General features: G+C 41.9%; 2 protein-coding genes across 9 annotated transcripts in view; both read left to right on the forward strand.

Moving 5' to 3' along the window:
* camsap2a (calmodulin regulated spectrin-associated protein family, member 2a) overlaps positions 1–11,017 on the forward strand; it is a 345,786-nt gene extending 334,769 nt beyond the window's left edge. For 3 of the 8 annotated variants that reach the window (XM_085131921.1, XM_085131916.1, XM_085131918.1), the window contains 12 exons: positions 827–923; positions 1,341–1,437; positions 1,527–1,558; positions 1,645–1,714; positions 1,826–3,968; positions 4,884–5,020; positions 5,378–5,601; positions 6,139–6,235; positions 6,595–6,660; positions 7,566–7,681; positions 8,071–8,189; positions 8,680–11,017. In XM_085131921.1, coding sequence (XP_084988047.1) covers positions 827–923; positions 1,341–1,437; positions 1,527–1,558; positions 1,645–1,714; positions 1,826–3,968; positions 4,884–5,020; positions 5,378–5,601; positions 6,139–6,235; positions 6,595–6,660; positions 7,566–7,681; positions 8,071–8,189; positions 8,680–8,985 — 3,504 coding nt within the window. In that variant the 3' untranslated portion in view covers positions 8,986–11,017. The remainder of the gene's footprint in view (positions 1–826; positions 924–1,340; positions 1,438–1,526; positions 1,559–1,644; positions 1,715–1,825; positions 3,969–4,883; positions 5,021–5,377; positions 5,602–6,138; positions 6,236–6,594; positions 6,661–7,565; positions 7,682–8,070; positions 8,190–8,679) is intronic. The other 5 variants (XM_085131919.1, XM_085131922.1, XM_085131920.1 and 2 more) reach the window with 3 other exon arrangements.
* Positions 11,018–12,382: 1,365 nt separating this feature from the next.
* The window catches only part of LOC146502483 (WD repeat-containing protein 47-like), a 17,468-nt gene continuing 14,955 nt past the window's right edge, over positions 12,383–14,895 (forward strand). The window contains exons 1-3 of the mRNA XM_085131924.1: positions 12,383–12,594; positions 14,443–14,633; positions 14,718–14,801. Coding sequence (XP_084988050.1) covers positions 14,476–14,633; positions 14,718–14,801 — 242 coding nt within the window. The 5' untranslated portion in view covers positions 12,383–12,594; positions 14,443–14,475. The remainder of the gene's footprint in view (positions 12,595–14,442; positions 14,634–14,717; positions 14,802–14,895) is intronic.

Consider the following 14,895-nt stretch of genomic DNA (forward strand, 5'->3'; position numbering starts at 1 on the left):
TTCCTCAAGGTCGTGCTTTACTCCACTCATTTGCATTTGTGTGCTTCTGTGAATGAATAAAGAAAAACTGCACAATTTGGCCTGATCATTCAGCATAAATTGATTACTGTAAACGAATCTCATCTGTTTGGATTGGAGACATGTTATTTGGTCATTTCTTTGTTTCAAGACGGTGACAGATTGAAAGAATTTAGAAAGAGGGAGCAGAAGAAAGGCAATGTTTCTAGAGAATAAGCTTTTTTTCCCATTATTATAAGGAAACAAACAACAGTGCTTTGGGAGAATGAAATACTGAGTCAGGGACTTTGTAAGATTGCTGTTTTTTTGCAGCGCAGTGCACTCTCCTCCAGCAGTTTCACCTCCTCGTGTATGTTGACCCGATTCAAACGTGGACATGACCTGGCACAGCAGTGTTAAATCCCTTTGAGCTCTGACTCTCAGTCTCATTCAGGTTGGATCCAGGTGACCTCTATTTTGTAAATGAGGTTAATGTCTTAATCGCTTCTCGACTAGCACTGGTACTATTTTCTTTAGCATCATTTACATTACCTGAGCCAACACAGAGAAAATATAATTTCCCTGTAAATGACTCTACAGTCGTTTGAACTGTGAGGGATGTTTCTCTTAAAGAGGATATTCTATCAACTAATTAGTCATATATACACTGGGTACAATACAAGTTTATGATACCTCAGCTTAACAGAGACACCTGCTGGACAAATCAGACAATGCAGTTGAATGAAGTTGCACATGCTCTTTTATTCTCTGTGCTGTAGCTTTTACGTGTTTTGAATGGTTTCAATCTTGCTCTTGTTTTCCTCCCCAGAATAACTACCTGGTGTTCATGGCAGAGCTGTTTTGGTGGTTTGAGGTGGTCAAACCGTCATTTGTGAAACCAAGAAAGCTCGATACCGAAGGCACAGGCAAGTGTGAAATTCGAACCCTGCAACTTTATTTGTATAGCATTTTCCAAAGAGACACAAATTGCTTCACAGTTTTGAATAAAATTCAGACATTAAAGCATACATGATCGAACATAGATGCATAATCAACCATATGGTCAGACGTTCATTCCAACATACACAATTCCAATAAACACAAATCATTGTAAACTACGGATGAAGGGAAAGCTAACCTAAAATGTAATGTCGTTTCAATTAAATTTAAAGTAGCTATAGTCATGCTAGTGTCACGACTTGTAGCGAAGCAGGAGTAACTGAGTATGGTAATGTTTTTTCTCTGAATCATACACATATTAATCAGACAAGGATCATGCAATATTACATTGTGTCTATTGAAAAACAACAGTGCGATCATTTTTATTTGTCTTATCACATCAGAGCCCTCATCCTTCTTGAAGAATTTCCCTGTAATCCCCATCTCCAAGGCAACTAAGAAGAGTTTTATGGAAAGGCCCCCAAGCCCTGAAAGACCCAGGTATGTTAGCACCAAGTTACAATGACAAGAAATCAGGTGGCAGAAAATTCTCAGTTCCCATCATCATGTTTGCCTCTCTCGTTCTCAAGTTTACCCCTGCGGCCTCAGCCCCGAAACTCAGGTGATTATATTTATTTATGAAAATACATACAAAGTATATACAAAAGCATTCTGTTGTGATTGTTACTCATCATATGCGTCTTACAGGAGACATCAAGAGGTCAACCTCAATGTCCTTTGTTGATGGCAATCTCGGTACCTGGCCAAAAGAGAAGAGGTGAGTGTTATCATCGCCCTCTTTATGTGTAACCTTTTATCATTTGTTAACCAAATCTGCTAAATTTAATTACAATTTCTTGTTGTTTTTTGTTTTGTCTTTTGTGTTAAGATCTGGGCCTTACGGTGTGTCCTTTGACATCCCCTTTGATAAAGAGGAGTCTGCGCCTGCCACTGTTCCCTCCACACGTGGCATGGTCAGGTCTGTCAGCACGGATGATGGTTCTGGTTTCAAGGTGCTTCACATGCCCCGTGGAATGAAGCGCAACCTGTCCTTCCAGCCAGTGAATGGTCAGAGTGTCGGCATTGAAGAGGAAGGCTGCCCAGACAGCCTTGCTGGCGTGGAGCCGAGCAAGCAAGGGTACTCCAACGGACACAGAGGAGTTACAGAAACAACTCCGTCCATGGAGGAAGCCCTCCAGATTATCCAAAGCCCACCCAGGCCACCAGTGGAGGGCATCAACAATGGTTTCTTTCTGCATAGTCAGGAACATGGTGCCGGCGTTGGTGCTTTAGATCCAGTGTCAGAGGTGGACTCCAAAGGACCTTTGAGCACCACGGACACCACAGAAGTGGACACTGGCATCCATATCCAAACAGAAGACATGCTGGATGAAGATTCCTCTCTGAGAGACTGCTCTGTGAACATGGAGCTGGACATGGACACGCCGAGCCCCTGCCCGAGCAGTCAAAGCAAATCCCCTTCAGCAGTAAAGATGACTAGCTTTGCTGAGCAGAAGATGAAGAAGCTTAATCCATCAGCACCAGACTCAGGAAGGGGCAGCTGCAGCTCGCTGAAGACCACTCCGGAGGGCTCTGAATTCGGGCTCCCGTTATCTGTCTCATGGGCCCCGACCCCTGAGCACAGCCCGGTCCGCCAACAAACCACACCGCCCCCTATTTCACAGCCGTCACCCACACCTGTCCAGCTTCCACCCAATGACCCCGCTCAGGTCATGGCTACAGAGATGGTGCAGCTGCGGATGAGGCTCGAGGAGAAACGGAAAGCTATCGAGGCGCAGAAGAAGAAAGTGGAGGCAGCTTTCACAAGGCATCGGCAAAAGATGGGCCACTCAGCATTCCTAAACGTGGTAAAGAGAAAAGGTGATGGCGCAAGTGGGGAAGAGGGAGGAAAAACTGAGGGAGAAGGAAAGTCAGCAAGTACAAGTCCTACCTTTAAATTTGGGAGGAACAAGGCAGACACACCTGACGGGGCAGAGCAAAGCAGCACGGCTTCCTGTTGGCAAAAATCTCCCGGTGCAGGTGAGGAAGGCGGACAAAGCCACGCTCAGCTGACAGAAGTGGATCTCACAGAGTATACACGTTCAATTGAGAAACTCAACCACTCTTTGGCCTTCCTCCAAACTGAGATGCAGCGATTGGCTCAGCAGCAAGAAGTAATCATGGCCATGAGGGAGCAAAAACAGCAGCAGGCGTGGGTCATCCCTCCTCCACATACAAACCCCTCGCCGCAGAAGCACGGTCGAGCCGGAGCCGTCACTCGATCCTCGGGACCCTCTTCTCCGGCTGACTCCCCTCGTTCCACCCATCGCTCTCCAACCAGCATCAAACGGAAATCGGCGTCCTTCCACTCACGTAATCCTCGCACCGCTCGACCCAGCGAGCTCAAGCTGGCCCCCTACAGTCGCGTCCTAACCGCGCCGCAGTCTGTCGATAGCATCCCAAGGCTACGGCGATTTTCTCCCTGCCAGCCCCTGGCGAGTTCCTTCGTTTACATGGGGGAGAAACCAGCAACCGCCAATTTGGAGACGGTCGCTCCAGTTGCAGATAAAAACAAGGAAACACATTCCCTCCTTTCCCCAGAGCGAGAGCTTGTGGGTATAGCCGGCTCCCCCTGTAACTCCCCAAAACTGCAGAACAAAAAAGAGCAAATTGAAGTAGGTACTAATGCCCAAACCCAGGAAACAGAAGCTCCCCACCAATCCAAGACCGCTGACATGGAAACAGATTACCAGAAAGCTCAGAAGTCAGATGTAAAGCTCAAACCTACTTTAGAGTCAACATTCCCTGAAGTTCTAGCCCACCCTGTGGTAGAGACCTTCACGGTGATGCCAACAGAGATCCCTTTCCAGTCAGAATTGTCTGGCCAAGCCAAAAGCAGTTTGATTGAGGTTCCTCTGTCAGTGGTGAAACCGCTAGAGGATCCAACTCTGGATGAAAGCCTGGAAATGCAGCCGGGGGATGCGGAAAGCCTCGATGATGAACAGAAGCTGTGCCGTGGTTTCTTTTTCAAGGTAGGCTAAATCACAAAAATGAACACACGCACAACCCGAGTGGCATTTAAACGTGTCGCTGAGTTGAAAACAAATTTAAAAAACCTACAGACATATTTGTCATTGGGCAGGAAGGATTTTTTTCATAGGGAAACAGTTTTTGTTCCTAGGTGAAGATGATAAGTAGCACTGTTTGAGGATAGTATCATCTTCCTCTTTATAGCTTCTAAGGCTGCTGCTAACTGCTGTCTGGGCTTCAATGTGGGTCACAAAACTGGGGCTGCTGTGAATAATTCAGGCGCAGCTGTGGAAACACGGGGCTGAAGATGGGTCGGCTAGAAAACGAGGGTGGATACAGAGGGATGAGCAATGAGCGGTCACATGAATTAACCTCTACAGAAATCCGATTTGTAGTTGAGTTGCATTAGAAGTTCGCTGTGCCACCATTAGAAACAGCTGAATTCAAATTCATTTCAGCACGTGTGTTTATATTTATAGTCTGAACTCAGATATTACAGCGTTAACCACAGGGACATGAAACAAAGCGTCTGTTGCATAATAAAGTGTTTAGAAAGCCTTCAAATGAATGTGCTCTTTCTGGCCCTGAGAAATTCATCTGTTCTGTGGCTTCTGCAAGCCCTTTTAGATGCTTCATTTAATATTACAAAAGCATGTTGACCTTTCCACAATCCAGGTTTAGAGTCATCTCTTCATTACATCAGATTAGATTGAACAAAACAACAATAAAAAGGATTTACTGGGTATCAAAATGACACTCGGTTCTGCCAGCTCTGGATTTGCATCACAATCACAGAAGGTCAACTTTGCTTGATGAAAAACAGATAAACAGCTAAACGTATAATATTCATAAATCGACACAGCAGCTTGCATTACCTCACGCACACGCTTTAACCCAGCTGCCTTGTGTTCCTACAGGAGGATGGAAAAGCAGAGGAGAACATGGCGCAGAAGAGGGCTGCACTGCTGGAGAAAAGGATGCGAAGGGAAAAGGAGACCCAGCAGAAGAAGATGCAGCTGGAAGCTGAGCTGGAGCAGAAGAAAGAGGAAGCTCGGTGTGTCCGTCTGAGAAAAAATTTAACTTGTTTGTTGAGATTTTATTTGATGCTTTACTAGAATCTTTTTCCTACTTTTTCCTCATATTTTTTGTTTCCATTTTGTATTATCTTCCATGTATTTTCTTCATTCTGTCCATTTATGAAACATCACAAGACAGTAATAGTAACGTCACAGCTTTCTAAAGCCCATTATGTCCCAATATTTGCTTAATAACATCTTGCCAAATAACTAGTCTCTTTTTAATAGCAGTGCAGTGCAATGTTTACCAATCGATCAGCTGTCTCTTGTATGGTGAATTTAGCATTTCAAAGTATCTTATTGCTAACTCTCCTTCCATCCCTGCATCTGTTCAGACTGAAAGCCGAAGAGGAGCGTGTCAGGAAGGAGGAGGACAAGGCCAGGAAGGAGTTCATCAAGCAGGAGTACCTCCGGAGGAAGCAGCTGAAGCTGATGGAGGACATGGACACCGTCATTAAACCTCGACCCGCGGCAGGGGCCAAACAGAGGCGAGGGCGACCGAAGTCTATCCATCGCGACAGCATGGACTCACCCAAAACCCCCGTGAGGGCTGCCACAGGTAACCATGGAGATGACCCCCTCTCTTAGAGAGGTCAATGCCATCTCGTCTGTCACATCAGTGTCTCGCTGCTGCAGTGCATTGTGCCACCTTAGACTGTGGTAAGCAACCAGCTGAGCGCTGCCTTCCTCCTGATGTTTCCTTAAATGCTGTTTTATGTAGTAAAAATATCAAGCTAATATATGGCATTGATATTAATGCAATAATAATAATAATTAGTATACTGAAACATTATTCTAAAAGAAATTAAAACCTCACGTTGAAGGAAGAAGCATCAGTGTATGCATGTGTGATATGTGTATATTTTTAAAAAAGCATTATATGATCTGATTTTACTGAATATGTGTTTAATTATGCATCATATTAGTCGCTTTTGCATGTATTTGTGCTTGTGAGACATTTCAGTCGCAGCACTGAGGCTCTAATGCTGTCGCAGGTGGCACAAAACACCGTGGACAGTCCGGTGGTGTTTTCATTCGTGCTGTGGTGTAATCGTGTCGTGTTGTGTCATGCCACGTGTGATTATCTCACATGCAGGTTCACGCCAGCGTGTCTTTTCAGTCTCCAGCTTGTCCCTTGCTTCACTCAACCTGGGAGACAACGACAGCGTTCACTCTGAGAAGAGAGCAGCAAGGTGAGATGTTACTGGCTTCTTTTTCCCCCAAAATGAAACAAAGGTTTAACACTTGGTTTAGATTTTTGTGTTCCATTCAGCAGTAAATCATTTTACTGTTTTAACCTTTTCTACTTGCTGTAAGAGCCTTAAATCCATGCCGGATATATAGTACAGAGTAAACTCGCACTGCCTTCTCAGGCAGAGCACGTGCTGAAGTGCTCTCCGGTGTTACAGTAGGAGTTTTATCCTTCACACCTGCCGTGATGTGCATTTAATTGGACCAGCAGACTAACTCTAACTCTCAGATCTAACATTTTTCCTGTTTTCTCTCAGTCTTCCCTTTTAACGCTTTCCTTTCATGTTGTTTCACACGTCAGAAGTTCTAGTTTAGCCTCTAGCGGTCTCTTCTACTTTCTGGGCTCTCCTAAACTGAGAAGGAGAAGGTTAGTTTTTCTGGTTGACGGTGAAATCTTAAAGGCAATTCATGCTGTCCTGAGCCCAATCCTGCACTGAAAACCCTTTAGACCACAATGGGTTTTGTTAGGGATTGAGTAAGCACTTTAAGCAAAAGCAAATGTTTTTTTGTTAAGACACTCATAACTAACTTCAAAGCAGGTCCGCTATGCTTCCTTTTAGTATCACCATCACAAAACAATCACTTTTTTCTTTCCTGCTTACCCTTCTGCTGTGCTGTTCTCACCAATGTCCACACCTGCTTTTGGTTATTTACGTCTGATAAAACACCAGGTGATTTATTCAGAACCACTGCTTGACAAACCCAATGCACACCCGAGGTAGAGCATCCATCTTATCAAGTCATAAACACATTTTTTAATTCAAGGAAAGCTGAAATGACTTGTTAATATGGTCAGTTTAGTTGCACAAGTTGGCCTAATTGCTCTTACTTTGCATTTTCTTTGCTTATATTTACAAATGCATGGCACAGATCATGTAATTTGGTGGTGTCCATGTAAAAAGCAGCATTTGATTTAATATTGTGAAGTTAAAATACTCCAAATGCAAAGAGTCTTACAGTGAGAGCAAGTAAATGCCAAATCCTGCACAAAAATGGATCTGACCTTTTTTACTGAGCTTAATGCACCAAACTGTATTCACTGCCTGCGCTTGCAAGCTTTGCTGCTGCCCTGGTTATCGTGACTTTGTCACACAGCTAAAACCCAAACCAAGTCCTTTCTTTTGATGACCAAACTGAACTGAATAGCAGTGCCTGCAGTATGCTGTGCTGAGTGTTCAGGATCAGCACACATCCAGAGAGGAAAACTAACGCTGTGTGTGTGTGTGTGTGTGTGTGTGTGTGTGTGTGTGTGTGTGTGTGTGTGTTTTCTAGGCCTGACTCTGCTGATGGTTTCCTGTCCCCCAGTCGCTCCAGCAGCAGGAATGGAGAAAAGGACTGGGAAAACGGATCCACCACCTCTTCTGTTACATCAAATACAGAGTACACTGGTAGGTTAACTCAGTACACGTCTTAGTTTATAGACACATATTAAAAGTGGCAAATATTCACAACATAGAGTTGTTAAATTAGATCTTTGTTCTATCCATTGGAGATTTGTTTTTAGTTTTTTTTAATTTTTTATCTTGATCTCATTGTCTGAAGCAGGGTTTCCTTTTGTACTGATTACAGTTCAAAGTAATGATATAAACAGTTGTTTCTGATTCAAATAGCTCACATTCCTCTGTCAGACTAACTGGTAACCCTACCCTTAGCTATCGTCATACACGATTCAGCAGCAGAAAGAGTAAAACCAAGCAAACAACTCCTTTGACATCACTGGAGTGGTTGCTATGGCAACAGCCCCATCCTGATCTCCCTGCCTCTGTTTTTCTTTCAGGACCGAGGCTGTACAAGGAGCCCAGCGCCAAATCTAACAAGCACATCATCCAAAATGCTCTGGCACACTGCTGCCTTGCAGGGAAGGTCAACGAGGGGCAAAAGAACAAGATTTTGGAGGTACATGTCCTTCATAACTATACTTACAGTTGCACTAAAACTGACATGGGACCTTTGACTCTCTTTGAGGTGTATGTTTAGTGTACATTTTCATATAAAGTCTTTAAATTCAGAGTTTTTGTAGATTTACCTCTGTACACCATCACAGTGGATTTGAAACAATCAAGATGTGATTGAAGTGCAAACCTTTTGAAGACTATCCCATTTCTTTGCCTTGAGTAACTCTTGGCTTGCCTTTGCAGTATGTTTCATTATGCATTCGCACTGTAAGGCACTATCTGATTAGTTATGCAGCATTTGGCATAATCTCTGCAGAGATCATAGCCACTTCACAATCCATGTATCATGAGTGTTTTGTAAGCTGTATATCCTGTTGATATTTTAAGTCACAGATTTATAAATAGGAAAGAATATCTACATAGCACATCAAGTGTTCTTAAGCATATGTCACCTGCTTATCTAACCACGTTTACTCCCCTGATCTTGACAGGAAATGGAGAAATCAGAAGCCAACAACTTCTTGGTTTTGTTCCGAGATGCCGGATGCCAATTTCGCGCTCTCTACACTTATTGCCCCGAGACCGAAGAGATCAACAAGCTGACGGGCATCGGCCCCAAGAGCATCACACGCAAGATGATCGATGGCCTCTACAAGTACAACTCAGACAAGAAGCAGTTCAGCCAGATACCAGCTAAGACCATGTCAGCCAGCGTGGACGCAGTGACAATCCACAACCACCTCTGGCAAACCAAGAAGCCAGCCACCCCTAAAAAAGTAGTGCCTGCCCAGTCCTAATGGGACTTGATACCCCGAACATTTCATTTTCCTTCTTTGAACATAACCAGTCTCGGTTAGCACTTCACTGTACATATCCATGAAGATTCAAACACCTGCAATGCCAGTTAGATGAATGCGTATTTATCTTTTGTTTTGTTTGTTCTCCTCATTGCATTCCCGTCCTTGTTTATCCTTCATATTCGGACCAGAAGTGATAAGACTTTAAAGATCACGAACAGCTGGAATGTACGACTGTCGAGGAATGATGTAAACGTAATCATGTCTGTGTTTGAAAAAGAGATTTGAGACATTGTGTGAGAGCGCGTGTGACTGATGTTTTCGTTCTCTATGTGCCAAACGCTAAAAGGAAAAAAAAGGAGACGGTATGAATGCCGGGACATTTTACTCCGTACACAGAAGCTCTGAATGTTTTCAATTCATGTATAGATTGACTTTTGTTCGCTCTATCCTGTTGAAGTGTGGCCTTACGCACGTTTTGTTTTAGTGTAAGAGTGAGTGTAAAGCGACAGCCTCTTTTGTATTTGGAAGAAACCTCTTTTTTCTTTTCTCACCTGTGTGAGTAAAAGTTTGTACATTAAAGTACGTAAACTCCAAAGGGCCAAAAAAAAAAACTGATTGCATACAGCTAGCGTTAGCCACACAGGATACGTGTGTTCAGCTCAACAAAGCAAAGCGGTTCCAGCTTTTTCAGAACCCCTGTTTTTGAGGAAGTGATTTTAATGAATGCAGGACGTTACTGTAGATCACTGGTTCTCAACCTGTAGGTCAGGACACGTGCAGACAGTTTGTGCTGTCGAGTGCAATGTCAGTTTTCTGGTTTATTTGCATTGCTTCAGCTCAAAAGATCGGGAACCAGTGTTGTAGATCACCTCGCTGCTGGTTCACAGCAGGTTTGTGAACAAACGAAACTCCTCAGTATTATTTATTTTTTATTATGAAATGCTGCCGACTACAACTTGTAGGGTTCTTTGCAGTGTACTAAGATATTGTACAATCACACTCCTGGCCACTGGGATCAGGACTGATATCCAAGCTATAATGACACCTACAAAGTATTTCTCTTTATGTCACGATGAAATGTTAACATTAAATTCAAGATGCACACTCAGACTCTTTATTATCATATCTGCACCCAGCTATAAGCCACTTTTGGCCCACCAAAATTAAGTAAGAATAGCTAGAATATAGCACATGCTAGATTTCTCATAGTTGCAAAAGAGATGTTCTGTTATTTACAAGGTAAGTGATGCATTAAAATAAGTAGTTTCTCCCAGTTTATTAAAAAGGCCACATTATGAAGTGTTTGTGTCATTTTCAACATGTCTATGCGTCTTTTTCACCACAGAAACGGGTTCAACCTGAACAACGTGTGTGTTAGCAGCATTTTTGTCCATCATCTATAAATGCAGCACGTTGTGAATTTATAGTAACATTGTTATTTTGCTAGATTTATTTTTTTCTATTAACACTAGGATGAAATTCACACAATAATGCGAGGCAGAATAGGGCAGGTAGATCCTTGTTGCTGCATACGGGTAGAGTCTCGCCATTTGGTTTAACCGGCGTCAGCGTTGTGTTACTTTTGCCACTGAATGTCAAATCCAACACCATTTGCAGGTACGATTTCCCCCCAAAAAATAAATCTGCCAACGTGGTGCTTTGTTTTTAACTGGGGCGTGGGACGGGTGGGGGGTATTTATGACCAAAAGAGACATGTACGTGTTTTTGAAATTGTAATCTAGTACGACTGGGGGAAGAAGTGTTTCAATGTTCTTTACCGGCAGGATGTGTCAGCAGAAAGCTCGGTCTGCCTGCATTTGGCTGTTTTAAGGCCAAGGTTAAAAAGATTATTATTTAAACTGTAATGATATTGTACAGTGTGTTCATGTGAGCAACTTATTCACTATGATGACTTTGTTTTTGTTTCGTCAGACGCTGTGCCCTCATTCAACATGTGGCTGAACATGTAGTGTCATTTTTCTTTTTCTTTTTCATTTTGCATTAAATAAAATAAAGCATGACATCAGCATGTATGTGGTGTTGATTGCAAATGGGGGTATTTTTAAAAGGATATGCAAAGAGGGGGTTGTTAATAGAAGCAAACTCTTTTCATGGAAGGATAATATTTAACCATGAAACAGTTTTGGAAATATTAGTCGTAGGGTTCTTTCTTTTTTATATATATATTTCTAAGATATGGCACTGGAACTGGACTATTGGTGTTTTCAAGGTTTCAAAGCCCAGCCTGGTTAATTAGGGTCATTCCATCTGAAATCATCATGGGCCATTTGCATAAAATGTTACGGTCCAAATTCTTTGGTTTGTTTTTTCACACTTTTTCACACAATCTGAGGCAATGTTGGAACATGAATATTTCCAAACCTATTAAAGATAAAAGACTGAAATGTTCACTGGTCTTCCCTAACATAAACATGAATGTCTGTATTTTTGAACAAATACATTTCAAAAAATGGCTCCATATTTGAGCACACATAAATACCAAAAGTTTCCATTGCAAAACAGAACTGGTGACACTGTTGGAATGCTATAGTTGCATTTCACAGAAATGCAAAGTGAAACATGAAAAATACTTTTTAACAGAAAAATTCATGCTGTATTGAACAAATAGGCTAAATTGTGCCACGTAAACACAAATAGATCAATAGGTAGTCTAGTCCAAATTTGAAATCATAACATTTTCAAGAGGTGGTTCATCAGAAAATGTTCTACAATTATAATTAGATGGAGTACCTCTTAGATAAGGGCAAAGTTAATGTGTTTAGATTAACTTGTTTCCAGTGAAAGCTATATATTTAGCTAAAGTAAAAAGGCTGGATTTCTAGGAGCAACTTTATCTGACCCCGAGTACCTCAGTGGCCAAAGGCTCCACTGTAAATGGGAGCATAAAATAATTTTAACTTAGTTTATGAATCAGTCCAGTGTCGCTACTAAGGCTGTTAATAAAACTGTGATTATTTGACTAAAAAGAATACAAATTGTTGTTTTGCTTAACAAATTATTTTAGCCATGTCCAATAAAATGTAGTTAATGACTACATTAATGAAAATTGCCATTAAACAAGTGAACTCAAAGGGTAATTTTAAAAGAGTTCGGCCACTTTTTTCATCATTTTGAATGAATATATATATAAACCATTTTCTATATTCTAATTAGATGCCCAACTTTCTGATAAAAAAATTTATATATTAGCTTGACAGCAATTTAACAACTCGTCTTAGAGATGTTCAAAGAAAATAGCATTTTTATCTTCTTTCTTTGTTATTTATCTTATTTCTTAAAATAAAATAAAATAAATCCTATCCTTTTTTAATCTCCCTGAATTTCCTTTGAAAGTTGTCGCGTCCGTGCTGTAGGTGTGACCGCTGGGCGTCGTTGCTACAGTTGATTGGTGGTTTGCGGCTACGTCCGCATGGCAACCGCGAGCTGTGTACAAGAAACGAGGCAGGAGAAAGGAGCTTTCTGGCAACGCTGTAAAGCCTTTCAGCAGTCAAATACGTCTTCCCTGCCGTCTTCTTCGTGGACGTCGCTACATCTGGAGACCGCGGGCTTGAATGCGGCGGGCTGTAGGCGCAGACTGACTGACAGGTGAGATGCTGGCACTGTTTCAAGGCGGTGTTTAGCACTGCGCTGTAGTCTAGCACGGTGTGTCCCCAGTAAGGGAGACAATGATTGGCATGCTCATCGTTTGTTGCCGTGCATTTGTGTCCAGTGGTGTTAATAGTCGTCACTGGCTGCCGTGCTCGAATAAACAAGGTGTGTCCGAGGACAGATAAAGTGCTGAGGCTGTCAGGTTTGGGCCGCAGACCTGCTCTCACATCCCGGCCCGGAGCTGGGTGGATGTTCTGTCTGTGTGTGGAGGGAACAGGGTGGCGTCATAAGCTGCTCTCCCAGCCTCTCAATGCGCTTCCTTAAACATACACGGCGAGTGCACCATACATAATGAAGACCCCTCCATGTCTTTGCTGTAGCTGCTGTGATGTTGCAGTGACTAACCCTTTAAAGACCCAACCTTGGAACTGCATCTTTGATATTTTCCAGTATTTAAACTATGAGCCATTTAGGGGCATTATGCATATGTGCAGAAACACCACAGATGCCCTTTGAAGCATCCAGCAAGCCTCCAACAAAAGGGACATCACAGAAAAATACAGTTTAGTGACCGAGTTTAAAAGTGCAAAGGAGTACTATGAACTTACTTGAACCATCATAATAGACTAGAGTAAGAATTTAATTAAAGTGCAAAAATTAGCATTTTGCAAAATTAGGCACCAGAATCATCAATGGGAAGGTTAACGTTCTCTAGGCGTTAAGAAAGCAAACACCTAATAACCTCGAACAGTATACTGATCTGGGAATTGGAGTGACACAAGGGAAAAGCATGTAGCATTATCTGTTAACCATGGTACAGACAGTGTGATGAGTCTCACAGAGTCCAGTGATGTGAGAGAGGACGTAAGCAGAGAGATGAATTCTGAAGTGTAGATAACTTGCAATGTAGGGACAGTTTCATTGTGGTGACGGACATTGGCCTAAATTATGCTGGAAAAGCTCCCAAGGAGTTTTTGAAGGTAGAGAAGTAGAATATTCTGCAGTGGCCAGTTTAACCAGCTGGTCTGTATTCTGTCAAGTATGAATTTCACTTGGTGTTAGCAAACCCAAGGGAGAAAGCCACATGAACAAACAACGGCTGATTAGAGCTGCAGTAAAGCATGGAAAAATAGAAATAATTTAAAACATGGTTTATGATTAAGTGATTGTTTTCCAGTTACTTTTTCAATTGGATCTAAAAAAAAATGTGTTTCAAAGCTGTTGTGTTGGTGTACAGATCGAGAATTATAAAAACTGGAATTCACCTCCGTTTTTGTTTGTCATGTATGTTTTGCAAACAGGTGTGAAAAATTTGGGAATGCATAAACCAAAATGTCAACTATAAGGGTCAAAGGTTAGATTGGCTTTGGAAAATGTGAAAGATGGAATACATTTTGGACTTTTAACTGTATTTTTATATGTTTTACAGCTTTTCTCACAGAAAAAGAACTCCTCCTTAGCTAATTACACTACAGCAAAGCAAATAAAGTAATACGTTAACACTTGAATAAAGAAATGTCTTTCTTTAAATGGATCTACAGGAAAAAACAGACATTTTCTATGAATAAACAAAAACTTTGTTTTATAATTAGAGGACAGTTTGGGTTATGAGCCACCAGAATTTCTGTAATTTTACACATTTATTTCTTACAATTTAAGGCCAAAGAGTCATGCTGACAGATTATTTTTCCTTTTCTTTTCACTTACTACAGTAGTAATATTACAATTAGAATAATTTCCTTAAGATTGGGAACATCAGCATAAGTCTTTCTTCTTTTGCTGTGACCTTTCCATTACCAGGCTTCTGCCTTCTCTCTCTGTTTTTGTGTTTTGTTTTTTGTACAGCCAGCTATAAGCTGCCCTCAAAAGATCTGCAACATGACAGCAGAGGAGACGATCAACATAAAGGAGGCTGAGGTGATCAAGCTGATCCTGGACTTTCTCAACTCCAGGAAGCTGCACATTAGCATGCTGGCTCTGGAGAAGGAAAGCGGTGTTATCAATGGACTATACTCTGATGATATGCTTTTCCTCAGGTACACACACTCATATGGCACGAGCGGGATAGAGAGAAGGTTTTCACAGGATTCTTAAATTGTTCATTTGTTGTTTTTAATCAGGCAACTCATTCTGGACGGCCAGTGGGAGGAGGTGATGCAGTTCATTCAACCGTTAGAAGGAATGGACAAGTTTGACAAGAAAAGGTGAGAGAAGCTATACGGGGCTGTTTCGTACCGGTCTTCACACAACAAAGAACATTTTTAAGTGTACTTGTTTGTAAGCACGTTTGCACTTTTG

This window comes from Neolamprologus multifasciatus, chromosome 15 (assembly GCF_963576455.1).
Source record: "Neolamprologus multifasciatus chromosome 15, fNeoMul1.2, whole genome shotgun sequence".
NCBI classification, from domain to species: Eukaryota; Metazoa; Chordata; class Actinopteri; order Cichliformes; family Cichlidae; genus Neolamprologus; species Neolamprologus multifasciatus.